The following is a 15,473-nucleotide window of genomic DNA, read 5'->3' on the forward strand; positions in this document are numbered from 1 at the left end:
CTGTCCAAATAAAATTGAAATGTCTAGTTGAATGCTTTTTTCTTTTTATATGGGGTGACAAAGAAGTCGGCTGGTTTATGACGATATGGGAGAGTTGAATTTTTCAAATGTTGCACATTTACCGTGTAAAATCTGAAAAGGTAACTGGTCAAATAGCCTTGCCCACCCAATCTAACGATTGTCTGCAGACTGTGCTTCTTAATCTTAGACCCTATTCTCTTTATGCATTCCTTATCTGAAGGCCAACATACCGGTTCTTACTACAGTTCTGTGCTCATGGTCAAGGTACATACCCGGCACCTTTCTCCCCTAGATCTAGCACTTTGCCTTCCCTGAACTTCTGGATGGTCAGTAATTGTCTATTTCTTTTAATCTGAAGGAAATGCATGAATGTTTGTTTTTGTGATTCATGAAACTAGTCATACGGCAGTGGAGCACTGTACAGCGTCAAAAGCAAAGATGCTTTCAGTGAGTGATTGGAGAGTTAGCTGGGTTCAGGGAGCAGAAGTGATCTGTTGCTGCATTGTGATGTAGTGTTATTTAAAGACGTACGGCTTAAGATATGTTTTTAAATTGAGCAGGGTTCGAGTGGTCCTGGTGGATGTTGCTCCAGATTCTTAATGCATGCATGGAGAGGGCATATTGCCTTGTTTGTTTTTTTTCTTTTTCCACTTATTTGCTTCCTGACTGATGTTGTATTAATTTCTGATGGGCAGAGAGTTACCAGAGATTGTGAGCTTGTCTGCCAGATATGAATCACTGCTGGTTGTGAAAAATTTGTAAATGATGCAGCTGATCTTGGAGATGGTGCAGCCCAGCAAGGGGAACCACTGGGGATCCGTCAGTAGGAGGGTTATATGGCTTTATTTCATCATGACCTGGATGAAGTGTGCTGTGGCATGTAAAATGTACTAGCTAGTGTAAAGTCTAGGAGGGCAGTTAGCAGGGCTCTGTCACCACCATCCTGATGCAAGAGTACAAGGGCTTGAACAGCTGTTTTGAAGTTGCTTCCTGCCAAGGGTAGTTCAGTTTCTGGATATTGTCTGAACAGATGGCATTGAGTTGAGAGGCTTTCTGGGGAAAGATAGATGGTAGCAGGCTGAGCCCACTGCAGATGTACTCCTCACTCCTCTCTCCACTGCCCTTTGCATCTTGTTTGCAGCTGAGATGCTGAACTGCCCCTGAGTTGCAGAGCAGCTCACGGGACCTGCTGAGCAGCTGCAAGGGTATAACTGATTGGAGTGGTCGTCCTTACCTGTCTCTCGACCAGGCCGTCACTGCTGCAGTAGTGGTGTTTGTTTCTCTCTGCACTGTGAACACCTGTAGTTCCCCAATGATGACCACCAGGTTCTCTGCAGCTTCATCTGCAATAGCTGCATCTGCTACAATGTTGCACTGTGCTCCTGTCTTCCTTCAGATGTATTCAGACTCCTGACTTTCAGTCTCTGCTCCTCTATTGCTGACGGAAGCGGGGGCTGGAGTGGAGTGCCACGCTTGACCCCATGCAGGTCTCATTGCCAGATGACTGTAAGGCAGACTGCTACCGGTTGGAGTACTGTAGCTCCACAGCGCTACAGAATTACAGCAAACCCCCAGGCACTGATTGTGCTTTCTCTGCCTGCCTAGAGAATGCCGTCTTGTTGATTTTACATTGTTTGCGGTTTGTAATTGTCGAGCTTGTCACGGCACAGCTATATTGTAGAACTGAACTCAATTTTGTCTTTTTTTTTGTCGGGTTACAGTTTCCACAGGGTGGGCTTTTTTTCTTTTCCTGCTCCCAAATAATGCTGGCTGATGATTTTTGATGGTTAGTCCTTGTTCCTAATTGTAAACTGTGGCAGGGGGCTGGACCAAAGCAGATCACTTGCACCACTACTGCACCACAGTGGCTCTCATTCTCTGGGTGTCGCTGTTTGGTTGGGGGTTTCTTTTGCTGCAAGGAAAGCTTCTAATGGCTAAATTGTTTAGCTGAAGTAACTGACCATTTTATCTACCTGATCTTCATGTTCACCTTACTGCTGTCTGGCTACGAGCATCTGCATACCTTCTACAATTACCTGCTTGCATTGCTTGTGTTTGGGTAGCTCAGGCGGTCTGCATGGCCCCTTTGAAGTCCTCAAGGACAGACGTATGCTGCAGCAGACACAGCACGCATGCCCCTTCAGCTGGACATCACAGAGGGGAAACTTTGGCTGTGGATTTGGTCGAAAACCCAGTGCATCACCGCAGCAGTGGCGCTATAACTAAGATTGGCAGGACTATGCTTGATTTTGTTACTAACTGTCCAGCCTCGGCAATCTCTGACAGTTTTGTCACTAATGGGGCCCCCTCTACCTTGGCGAATTCCTCTACTTTGAAGCTTACCTCCTTAGTCACAATCTAGGTAATGAACGCTGTAATGAAGGGGTATTTGGCTGCTCTATCCACATCTTTTTCCATGCCATTAGAGGCCCTGAAATCACCTCCCCTGGGCAGTGCAGCATCTCAGTTGGCTATCGTACGAGACCTTGCTATAGCAACTGCCCATGTGGTCAGCATGTGTGCGTATACTCCGAGGCCTTCCATCAGGATCTTGGGGAGCCATTGGGGAATGCTGGAGACCAGGGTGTCTGATGGCACCAACAGTCATGTAGAGGGTCGATTTGACCATCCTTTAAGTGATGTGGATGTGACTACCAGTGGTGGTGATTGGGTCCCTCGCGTAATTAGCAGTATTGACATGGCAGTCAAGTCAGTACAGTTGACTTGTAACAGCCCAGGAAACTCCAATGCATCCATGGCTAATGGCCTTTCTTCAGTCCCTCTGCATACTGGTCTAACCTTACCTGTGGATAAAGCTTGCAGTCATATGAAGAGGGCCACAATACAGCAATGGGCATTTAAAATTATCAAGGGGGACTGGGGAAAAGATACTAATTCTGGCTTGGGGATGGTGAATGGCAATTCTGGCATAAGACAAACCCAGGTACAGTCTACCTAGCTGCACAGTGTGTCCTCTCTGTCGTGGAGGCGGGTATTTTCTCAGAAGGGACACAGCTGAGGCTTGGTGACCCTGAACCCCAGAACCAAATGAATCCTTCAATGACAATGCTAATGCAGCAGGAGACTCAAGAACAATTGCCTCTGGGCAACAGCTTGGCTGGTTCCTCTGGGCCATCATATGCTTCTATCTTTCATTTGATTCAAGCTCATTGCGCTGAAACTTCTAATCATTATGCTGAAGTCAGAGTCGATAACTCATGACTACAGAACATGCTCATTGATCTTACTGGTAAAATGACAGTGCTGACATCACAGCTTCATAATCTACAGCAGAGGATGGCTGAGTCCAAAGAACCAACAACTTGTACATCAACTCGAGCCAAGGATCATGATACCCAGATTTCGTCCACACACTCTAAGCTAGAGGATCTCAAAAACCACTAGTGCAGAACTAGCCTTCAGATCATGGGTGTGCCTGAGGGCAGGGAAGGCAGTGATGCATTTCAATTTGTGGTTCAACTGTTTCAAACGGCGTTCCCCAACCTGGTGGACTGGGATTGGGATTGTCAGATCCAAAGGCCATGCAAAGAGATTACCTCTTCAGTCAGTCGCATAATTACTTTAAACTTTGATCAATTGCTTTGTCAGTGCATCACGGAGATGCAGGTTTTGAATAATCCTCTAATAAGTATAATAGGCTGGTGTTATGTTGTGAAGATGAACATTAAACACACATTTTTATATCTTTTTTTTAGTTATTCCTCTATGGGTTCCTGACTCCTTTTTTCAGCGGTTGGAAGGAGCAGTTGGTAGCTTCTTGTGGGGATATAAAAGGGCTAGATGGTCTCCACATTTGTCCACCTAGGTGACTGGGCTCTACCGGATTTTAAGAGCTATTTTTGGGCCTCTTTTTGGATCTCATTTACATTCTCTCTTGGTTGATTGTCATCCTGATCTTAATTCCTTCCTGTATCAGATCCTTATAGGCAGAGACTAGAAGATTTTATGGGTTAGGCTAATGATTGCAAATTACATTAAGCCGTTTTGCTTTAAGCGTATATAATCCATGTTCTCTAAATTTGATCCCAAATACGCATGGCTTTCAAGATTCCATCTCTACACTATTAAAAACTGCTCTGGGCGCAATTGGTTGTTACCCGCTATTTTCAGTGACCTGGTTTCCAAGCCATAGCTTGTCAGAAGCTTTAGCATGGCTGGCCAATTATTTGACCTTCAAGGCTTTCTTTCCTTTTCGGATTTGCCCATCTCCTATGACTTGCTGCATAAAACATTTTTTAAATATCTACAGGTCAGTGATTATTTCAAACATAGTGTTCCCATTGCGTCTTGTAACAAAGATTATGAACTTCTTGCATATCTATATAATACAGAAGATCATTTAACTGTTCATGTTCTCTATAGTATCCTTATTGAGGGGAGAAAAGATGATCTTGGCCATGGGGCAAGTAATTGGAGTTTAAAGAGTGGATAAGAAGTGCAAGAGTCTGACCTCATAGTCGCGTTAAAGGGTATATATTCCTCTGTCACATCGGTGGGCTTGAAACTCCAACAGTTTAAGACCTTATGCATGGTCTATTATACTCTGGTGGGAATATGTAAGTGCCAAAACGATTCAACTGGGAATGTATGCTGTCCTTGATGCGGGCTACTGGCGGCAGAAATCATCCACAGGTTTGCCAGTTGTCCACATTTAGTATAATTTTAGGCTGGTGTTGCCAGTTTTCTTTCCCAGTCCTTCAACTGCAATTTGCAACTAGACACCAGGGATGTTATATTAGGCTTCAAGATGGAGGAGGGTGATTGGTGGATCTCTGCTACCATCTCTATTACCCTTGTCTCTGCACAACTGTTTTTAGCTAAAGACTGGGCTAGGTCAACAAACCCTTCAGTTTATCACTGGCTGGCGTTACTGAGTCAGGTATATGGGCGGAGGTACATGGTATAGAGGGCAATCCTCCGGTTGCGGGGGGAAGGTAGAAAGAATGATCAAACAGATCTGGTCTCTACTTTTTGCTATTCAATCGATTACCTCCTCTCCTAAAATGGCAATGGTCACCCGTATTCGACGCACTTTAGACTCTGTCTTCTCACAACTTGGATTAGTATAAATGTATAGGTGTGTGAAACCTCTTATTGGCATTTCATATTTTCCTTTTTATTCTCTTCTTTCGATGCTCTGTTCCCGGTTTTCCTCTCTCTCTCGCTATATATATAACTTTCTTTGTGTCCCCTTTTCTCTCCTTGTAAGTCTCCCTACTGCTGCCGTATATGTTGTTTTGCTATCATATTCTGTATTTAATCTGTATTCATTTGACAGTTTGAATTCTTTCCTAATATTTTTTTTTTTTTAAAGAATACGTGGCATTGACTGTCTTGTAATGTCAAGGATGTGTTGATGTATGCAAACGGGGATTACGACTACAATGAAATACAGAGCTTGTGACTTGGTGTGGAACTATATACTTCAAAGGTTAGCTTTGAGGTCAATATTTCATAAATGGATCAGTAAAGAGTCCTCGTTTTTCACATTTAATTTCTCCACTTAAGGCAAGGAAGATAAGTGTATTCTCAATGAAGACATTAACTTCTATCACATTCCATCACCAAAGTACAAAGAATGTCGAAATGCTCCATATTCTTACTGCAGTAAAACTAAATGTTCACGGTAATGCCTCCTATCAGATTTATCAAAAATGAAAGAATGCTGTTTTTCATATTCTAAATATAATACTTGGGCAAAAACATTGATCTCCGTTCCGAGGTATCTAGTACTGTAAAATAACGGAATCATAAAGTGTTGGGTTCATATGTTATGGAAAAAGAAAAGAAAAATCGTAAATTTCATTTTATGCACCTACAATTAAAAAAGTAAATTAGGTTTCTAGCAAATGTTATATTTGTATGATGTATTCAAATGCATAGCTACTTTCACCATCACCACATCTAACTATTTTATCCAGCCATAACTTACTGTATTATTTTAAATACTTAAATGTAACTGGTTGTGAAGTATAAGATTACAATCCTTAATTCAGCACACCACACTGAAGCAGAATCTAGCGTGGATATTCTTTTTAGGAGCAAGACCAATAAGCACTGGCAAAGCCAGTAGGTCGCACCCAGGGGACCTATTGTCTTTGGCAAAGAGTTTTAGCCATAGCTGTACTGCGGTGCGGCTGCTGTGCAGCATGGCTGAAAATAATGTGAGAAAAACCACTGTTACACAGCCGTAGTGTCATTTTGTAGGCGTGTGCCAACACGGATGCCCACCCCTACAAAATGAGGTGAGGAATGTTCCTTTATTTTTTTGCCAATCTGAGATAGATAAGTAAATAAAAAAAGTTGTATATAATGAGCTTCTTTGACATAGCACTAATGGAAATCAAAAAAAAAATATCTAACCAAAGAGGGAATTGGTTAGGGTGGGAAGTGGGCAGAGGACAAGGCAATATGGGGGAAAGGAGTGTAAGAGAGAAAGATGTGTAGGAGGAAGAGAATTACAAGCAAGAGCCAACAATGAGGAAACAAGCAGACAATGGAGGGCGGGGAATGGGGAAACACATGGACAGCAGAGAGTGGGCGGGAAAGCACACTGACAAGGAGAGTAGGTGGCAGGGATGGGGAAGCATATAGACAACAGAGGATGGATGGGAAGGGATGGGGAAGCATAACACCAACGGAGGGTGGGTGACATGGATGGAGTAGCACACAGACAGCGGAGGGAGTGGCGGCAGGGATGGGGAAGCACATGGACAGCCGAAAGAGGTGGGGAAGCAAAAAAAACAGAAGGCAGGAGGACAAGTGGAAAAACACAAAGGCAAGAAAGAAAAAAGAGTGTACACATAGGAGACACTTTAAAGGCACATGTATGCTCGTAGAATGCTTACATTAAAAAGAAAAATGTAGTGGAAGGACACATGTAATGGATCCATGCTCCAAGGGAGGATCAAATATGAGAAGTGGAAGGAAAGCCCTTGGCAACTGATGAATAATCAAGCAAGTTAGAGTGAGAGTAAATCCACCCAGTGGTAAGCAATGGGTGAGGTCAAAATCCATTGTTAGCTAACAATATGGTTTTGCAAAAGACAATGCATGCGCTGTCTTAGGCAAGACCTGAAAATACTATAACAGAACGTTGTGTGAATAGAGTGATACTAACTACACTAGAAGGATCTGAAGAAATATATTTGGGGCAGCTGTAGCTGGAAGGTTCCATCAAATGTGGAGGAGAGCAACTTGATGCTAAGATGCCAGGATGGGTCCCTTTTTGGCCCTACATCAACAGGACACTTCATAGTGATAACTAAGGATGAATCATAAGGTCCGTTGCCCCTATGGTTTACCTTGAATGGCGAATGAGACAGGTTTTCACTCTTCCTTCCTATGTCAGTGTTGCTATTTCTGAAGCCTGCTAGGTGTAAGGTCCTGGTTACATTAACTGGGTGGAGCTGTACAGTGTTTCAAAATGATTGAGTTTTATCACCAGAAGAACCCATTACCACCGCTCATACTCTTTATACTTTCTCTACATGATGAATTTTATTTAATCAATAGGGATAACAGGACCTTACCATCCATCTCTTCATCATCTGTAACTGTCTCTAAAATAGTAAACGTTTCTCATCAGCATCCAGACGTTACTAGTGTATTAAAACCTGTGAAATTTGGAATTTTAATGCTGACTTTCGTCTGGTAAATCCGGATCAGCACTTGTGTTCCGCATTTGGTGGGTTTAACTCATTATGGAAGGAATTCCACGCAGAGATTCTGGCTGTCTCAGTACGTACAGCTGCACAGAATCTCTGCATGGTATTTTGCAAAACTTGTAATCAGTGCTGTGGCACATTATGACATAAATTAGTGACCGCCAGATTGAAATGGATATTGACCTTTGCTCGATGTGATCCTTGGTATACCACTGCTCGTCTCAGATGATGCATCAATGTCTTCATAACTCTTCTCTGTGCCATTTAATCTGTACTCCAGAACTACAGAAATCAGAAATTCAGCCAATGTTCAACATGCTATTTTGCACGCTATTGGATCATTCATATTGGCCGTGTGTCCCATCTCCACCCTTTCTCACTGATCTAACTCTCCCTTGGAAATCTGCCAAGGTCAAGAGAACTCTATAGTTGGGTAAAGAGCACAGCTTTCTCGGGTTGCTTCCGACTAGCGAATTTAGTTGCTATTGCAGTGGCTTCGGCTATTGTTGATTGAGGATCAATGGATTATACTTTAATATCTGTCTTCCATTTTTGCACATTAAATCCACTTGTGAGAACATCCGTAAAATACGATAGTTATACGCACTGAGAAAGTTCTTTATTCGTAAGTAGTGTTAATAAACATTTCCATTCCACCTGAAAACATGTCCAAATGAGCTTATTAGAAAACATGTCAAGTGGAAAAGCGCTGTCCCAAGTTCACTCAAATACGATTTAATAAGAAATGTTCCTAATCTATGCTGGTGCAGGTGAGGAAAATAGCAAATTTTTGCTTTTGTCCAGGTTTAAAAACGAGTCTGCGCAGGCATAAAGTGTGCTGCCTTTCCCCGTCCTGCGTTTTGCTGCATTAAGATCAAAGCGTGCAGTGGGGAGGTAAGCCAGGCGTGGGAAGGCACAGACCTCGCAGCGTTCCGTGCTATGTCCGTATGGGAGGCGTCCCTTTCTCCCTCGGTGCCTAGTCAGTTACAGGTAAAACTTACTGGTGTGTGCTGCGTGTTAAAATATATATTTCATTATGAATTAAATTTAGAGGACTGGCCTCTTAGATTTGTTTTCTTTCAAATGGAATCTGTTTTACACTCGGGGCCAGACTGAAAACCAAAAGCAGCCCTAGCAAAAATTTTCAACCAGCTCTGCTCTCTTCCTCCTTGCTCTCCCTTCGGTCTCTCCTTCTCTGGCTCTCTCCTCTCTGTCTTGTAAGCCCCCCTCCCCCCCCCCACCCCATCCCACCCCAAGCTATAATTACCTGCGAAGCTGCAGAAAGTGACAGGAGCCCGCAGGGCCCCCTAAGGTACTATCCCCCCGGGATAATGACCCGTGAGGGAAAAAACGACAGTCCGGCCTGTTTACTCTGTCATGCAAATATTATGGATGAAAAACATGGCACACTGAAAAAACAAGAGCTTGCGTTGGCCGCTTTTATGTAATGGCTCTTAACAAGTACATTTCCAGACTCCATTTGTATGTATAACACCATGGGGTGCAAATTAATAAATGCTTACTGATGAACTTCTGCTTCCCTTTTCTGTGACTAATTTGCATGTTACCTACTTGTGAGTTAACATAAATAAATCCATTAAACAATTAAAACCTCTCTGGCTGGCAAGAATTACACTTTTTGGTACGCACTGTACTACCAGTTTTGGGGAAATTAGCAAAATATTAATCATATTACTTTAGGTTCCTTTCTCTTTTCATGGAAAATGCTTTTTCGTGAAAAGTATATTCCTTTCCCACATCTCCGATGAAAATGGTAAATGTCGCTGTGGTTCATTCATAAGAAGTTTCACATAAGAGCGAAGGGCTGGAAAATTAGAAAAATATTCAAAATAAACTTTGTCATGAAACTTTTTTTTTTCGCCACAGCCCATACAAAATGGAATCTTATGGTACACTTTTCATATGAACTTAATGAAATTAAAAAGATTTATAGAGCGCACAAATGCCCAAGAGCGTCAAGGGGCGAGTAAATAGTCACAATAGAGAGACTCAGCAGAGTAGCTGACTTAGGGCCTAATTTAGATCTTGGAGGATGAGGTTACTCTGTCACAAACATGATGGATATCCTGTCTGCCATATTACGAGTCTATTATTTCCTATGGAGATGTAAAACGATGGACAGAATATCCATCATGTTTGTGACAGACTAATCCCTCCACTAATATCTAAATCAGGCCCTTAAAGTTCCACAGAACATTTAAGGCCTTATTATAGACTAATGAGCCATCTTTTCAACCCCTTCCTTAAGTATGGGGCAGATTTAAGAAAAGTGGCCCTTCACCTAGTGCAGCGCCACTATCCTTGCGCCCCTTGGTGCCCCCCTACTGCCACCATTTTAAAGAAGGGGGCAATAGCATCAGAATTGTTTACGCCATTGATTAACTGTTCACGGTTAGCACCAAAATTTGTAACCAGTGGTGTGCCCCCTTTTAACGCCTGCTCTGAGCATGAATGATATTAATATCAAGATAAAGCACAGTGCACCGGTCAAGCCTTGACGAGGTCAGCACCAGGGCTACTTGTTTGCATGCTGATAGGGGGGTGAAAGGAAAACCTTTCACAGCATTCTGATGATCCTGAAACAGGTAACAACTCTGAAGTTGACCTGAAGATCCAGTGCCAGTTCATTGCCCAGGATTACTTCCAGATTTTTAGCCAATTGAATGTGAGAGGGAAGTGTCCGCAACATTTCTGGCCACCAGTTGTCATCCCATAAGGTTAGTTTACTTCCAAAGATCAAGACATCTGCTTTTTAACCGTTAGGTTTCAGTCAAATCTTGCCTATTCAGGTGGCCCCTACTTCATACAATTATTGAAATAGCCACAATGGCCTCTGTTTTTTTTTTTAAATGGATACAATTATTTGTGTGTCGTATGCATACAATACAGTCTGCAGACAAAAGGAGCGTATCAATTTGGCCAGAGGGGAGAAGTATAGATTAAACAATGTTGGGCTCGGGGTCGAGCCCTGAGGAACCCCACAAGGCGAGGTGAATGGATCAGATTCAAAGTTATTGAGAAAGTAAGTGAACAGTTTCAATGCTGAACTTTCTAGTCCCAATTCCTGTAGTCGCTCAGTGAGCAGGGTTGAGGAGACGGCATCGAAGGCTGTGGACAGATCCAAAAGAATCAACGCCTTAACCTGCCCTGTGTCAACCACACATCAAATAATCAGTTGCTGATACCAGGACAGATTTGGTTCCATGGTTATTTCTGAAGCCAAATAGTGACGTGAAGCCAGCAGTTTTTCTTCCTCCATAGCCATAGCCATAGCTATAGAGCTAAGTGCCAGTTGTAGTATTTTAGGGGGGCACAATTTTATACTAAGAAGATCTTATTCCAATTGTTCATGTGTTATCTGTGGGAAGGAGGAAAGCATCACTGAGTGTTTCTCCTTGTTCCCCATTATCTCTAAGACGCTCAGCAGGGACTGACCATTCAGCAGTGAGGGGTTATAGACTTCAATGTTTAAGGATTCAAATTCTGTATAACTATTGAGGATTTTAGAGTGAACATTCAAATGCTTAATAGCTATTGTGATTCCCAGAGTATTGTGCAGGGTTAAGAAATCTACATAGATTTCATTATCTTTTCCTGGTTATTTTGATGGGAAGTACATTTCCGTGAACAGTCGTTCACAAACCTCAGTGGAATGGGAATATTGTTTTCACTTTCCCGTGCCTACTCTTCAAGAACTCCTTTAAACAATTGTGAGAGACTGAAGGCCCCTGATTGAGCACACAAACCTTGAATCTCGATCAGTGCTATCCACTAGCAGCGCCACTGCAAATCTCAAGGGGAGGGGCAGGAGGGCTGGCGGGGGAGACTGGATAGGGGACATAAAATTAATATTAATCATTTTTTTAAAGTACCTGTCCCGATGCCGCCGGCCACTCCTCTTCTGATGGTGTCCCAGCAGTCCCTGGCACACCAAGCACAGGCTCCCCTCACAATTCTGGTGCTGCTCCCAGGCTGCACCTAGCATGAGAGCAGCACCAGGATTGGTCAGAGTGGCTTGATCTGCCGCTCAGACACTGCTTTGGACTCTGTGCAGTTTTGCCAGCCCGGCTGTGCAACACAAGCCGGTTGGAGAAACCTTAGTGCGCATGTCAGTTTGGCCGGCCAAAGGTGGCTGGCCAAACTGACTTGTGCACTTAGTGCACTCACTCCACTCCTTCTCTCCCCTTCCCCCTCCCATGGCCCAACCCCACCCCTTCCTTCACATGCTGGCACAGGAGAGCCAGTAGCTTAAAAATAAAATTAAATATTGTTTTATTTTTCAGCTGCTGGCTCTTAGACAGTGGGGAGACGCTCCTTTGCCATTTCGAAGGAGCCACCCCTGCTATCCACTGGACCCTTACAGAATGTTTTCAGTTAATAATCCCTGCTAATGAGGCAAAAGTGCTTCAGTCCCCTGGAAGGAAATAGTTCATTCAAACATGAAGAAGGAAGGACCAAGATGTCTTTTAAAAAGTCAATTTATTATACATAATTGCACAATTTATTTGGAATAAAAAGGCATATAATAGTGCTACACTATACGTAAACTGATCTAGAAAAAACACCTTTGCTTAGGAGGAGCTAGATTCTTGATATCTACTGTGAGCCTTTTTATTGAACCTGCTGGGCCTACTTTAAATGAGAGAAATAGTCCACCATGTATTACTTTGCTTTTGAAAGTTGTAGTGTCTCTCACACACAAACACACGAACTCTGCATACAGGTAAATTCATTATTGTAAAGTCCTAACTAATATTAATACTAACTAATCACTAATACCATCATGCAGTGAAGGAGATTGGAACAAAAGAGCCGGTAGTGGGTCTATATCACCACATTTGAGTCCTTTATCTCAGTCACCAGACAATTTGTACATTTCTACGTTTTAAATATGAAGAATATTTGAAATATTTTACGTAGGATTGATCATTTTAAAAATAAAATGCAATGGTAAACAATGAGTGTTTAAGTGGTAGATGCAGCCAACTATGTTTTCCATCGTGTGCAGAGCAAAGCCAGGTTTAAAAAAAGACAGATTTTCCTAGTTTGAAACTATTAACACCAATGACAAGGGCCTGGCTTTGGGCTATGTATAATATTTGTGGTAAGTGTGCTTTGGCACAGGATCATATAAAACAAGAGGAAGAGAATCTCGGTTTGGTATGGACCGTCTTTGAGGTATTTATCAATCCAGGTGTGAAGTTCAAAGACCACATTTCTAGCAGGGTGCCCTTTAGTGAGTTTATGGTCAAAGTGCCTTTAACTTAGTGTATGAAACCACAGCTCTGCTTGGTTCCACTAAGACGCAAGTTAGAAATCGTAAAAAAAGTGTTAACGTTAAAACAAATTCGACAAAAGACGCCATCCGGGGTTCTTTTTCAGGGTCCTGGAAACACCATGAAGTGCAGAACAAACCGCGGTTGGACGTCAGTATTCACATTTCTGTTCCGCTAAAGGTGTACTGCAGGATATTGATTATTTGTAAATTTAAGAAAGTGTTTATCCACGTGAGCGGGTAACAGACCGACCAATGCCCTGCCAGGAGCATGAATACAGTTTGGCATTCTGAGAAAACACCAATGCGACGTGTTTCACTGATGCAATGATGGCTCTACAAGTGTTAAGTGTAAGCATTCATACTAGACAAGGTATATGTCTGTTTTTGCAGCCCACTAACTCATTTCTTCAAAATATTAAAAAGCCTATACCTAAGAGAACAAATCAATGAATACACAACCACATACATAGTATACATTTATAAAAATCTAAAAGGAGGTACCATACGTTAAAAATCTGCTCACTATAGATAAACTTTATCTACATAAATATATATCAAACTACAGTTCCTTTGATTGAACTCAAAAAGTATCAAAGAATACTGTGATGTGTATTTCCATGCGCCTACGCAAGTGTGTGAGCTACATTTGGAAGACCAGTTGCATGTATGAGGGAGCATGTTCGGTGTCACTATTCAAGGTCATTCTTACACAAGATTGTCAACCCAGCACCAATCATATTACCATATAAAATGCGTTGGTTTACTGAATTGTAGTCTCAATAAAGTTTATATTGTGCTTTCAGGGTCCCTCTGACAGTGATCTCAATGATTTGCCGGGCTAGTCTCTTCTGTAGTTACTGTGCTTTAAATAATTCAAACAACCACTACAGCTTCGCCGGTATAGCTCCCAGTGAATATAACATATTTCTCAAGCTGATCCAATATTCCATAGGCAGAAAAAGGCACATGGGTAATTTTGGCCACTTATTTTTGTTACAGTATTATTCAATGTTACAATGAAAAACATGTTTTTGATGATTATGTACATCTTCCACCTGCAATCCCATTCTTTTCTTGCCTTTGGATACCCTGGCACAGCATACATTACTTTTATTTTGGAAACCTTTCAATATAACTGTCCATCTCAGGTTCCCAGTTCACGAGCAGCAATCTTCAGTAAGGTATGATGTTTCAGTCTTGTACGCATTTCGGGTGACGAGCGGCATTCAAGTCAGTCTTTGTGTTCTCGCTCCTCGGGTCAGAATACCATACTTTAACTGGTTCCATTGCAGCCTTTGAAGAAAGACGTCTTTGTCATTTCCACTGGATAGGAAGTGGGTGATGACAAGGGCCATGTGTTAGTGGTGCTTGGAGGACGCGGCATTATGGACCCAGTCGATGATAATGAGAGACATGCTCCCAATCATGAATATGACGCCAACAATGAGGAACACCAGAGCCTACAGGACAGAAAGAAAGCAAGTACAGTCAGTGAACACTTGAAAATAGGGACTTTTTCCAGATTTATTAGTATTACCGACAAACAAAGCATTCAAAGCTTAAATTGTAGAAACGATTGGTTTCACGTACTAAAGTGAATGCATATTCCATTAACACACTCTTCAATCTGTGCATGTAAACATTACTTAAATACCAAACTGGGGGGGGGAGAGGGAGAGGAAGAGGGAGAGGGACAGGGAGGAGGGAGAGGGAGAGAGAGAGTATAATTTATCTGCAGAGTGCTCCTATACACATACTTCTTGGCACAACCTTTAAACCTAAGAGTGACCAGGGAAAAGGGAGGGCTTTGACCCTGTCACCAGGCAGGTCGCTCCCCCCATCTGCCACGCAGCCCCCTGTGGGTTGAACCTCCGTTGCCACTTTTGCCGCCTGACTACTCGCTCCCTTTTTTCTGTACCCCTGAGCTTGGCTTCTGTGCCACTTCCTTTTTTCATTCTGTGCCCCTGTGTTTTGCTTTCTGTACCCCTGTGCTCTGTTGTCCCTCTCCCGCCGTCTTTTCCCGCCGTTTTTTCCCTGGGTTTTCCCCTGGGTTTTTCCCCGGGTTTTTCCCTTGCTGCTGAGCCCCTGCTGCCCCGTCCCCTTCACTCCCATTGGCCGCCCCGCTATCACCTCCCAGCTGCTCCTCCCTCCCTCTGCCCTCATATGGAGGCCGCGAAGCGGGCGCACCGCTGGCGCGCCTAAGGCAAGCCCGTCTGCGCCCGTCCGCGCCTGGACCGCACCAAGCACCAGAACCCCTGGAACCCGCACCCCCTGCAACACCAGACTGCACTACGACGCAAGCACCCTCCACACACTCAACACCAGACGAGACCACCCCTGCTACAGGGCCACCCCGAAACGCACCCAGGGGCCTTTCACCTGCCGGAACTGCAGATTCACCAGCATCCAACCCTCCACACCACCAGCCAGAAAACCCAACCACCTCCGCTGCATCCTTCTCAACA

At 43.2% G+C, this 15,473-nt stretch overlaps 1 protein-coding gene across 10 annotated transcripts in view; it reads right to left on the reverse strand.

Annotated features, from left to right (window-relative positions):
* Nucleotides 1–12,192: 12,192 nt before the first annotated feature.
* The window catches only part of SLC38A4 (solute carrier family 38 member 4), a 262,923-nt gene continuing 259,642 nt past the window's right edge, over nt 12,193–15,473 (reverse strand). For all 10 annotated transcript variants that reach the window (XM_069229035.1, XM_069229038.1, XM_069229043.1 and 7 more), the window contains one exon: nt 12,193–14,468. In XM_069229035.1, coding sequence (XP_069085136.1) covers nt 14,367–14,468 — 102 coding nt within the window. In that variant the 3' untranslated portion in view covers nt 12,193–14,366. The remainder of the gene's footprint in view (nt 14,469–15,473) is intronic.

Source organism: Pleurodeles waltl, chromosome 4_1, assembly GCF_031143425.1.
Source record: "Pleurodeles waltl isolate 20211129_DDA chromosome 4_1, aPleWal1.hap1.20221129, whole genome shotgun sequence".
Taxonomy (NCBI): Eukaryota; Metazoa; Chordata; class Amphibia; order Caudata; family Salamandridae; genus Pleurodeles; species Pleurodeles waltl.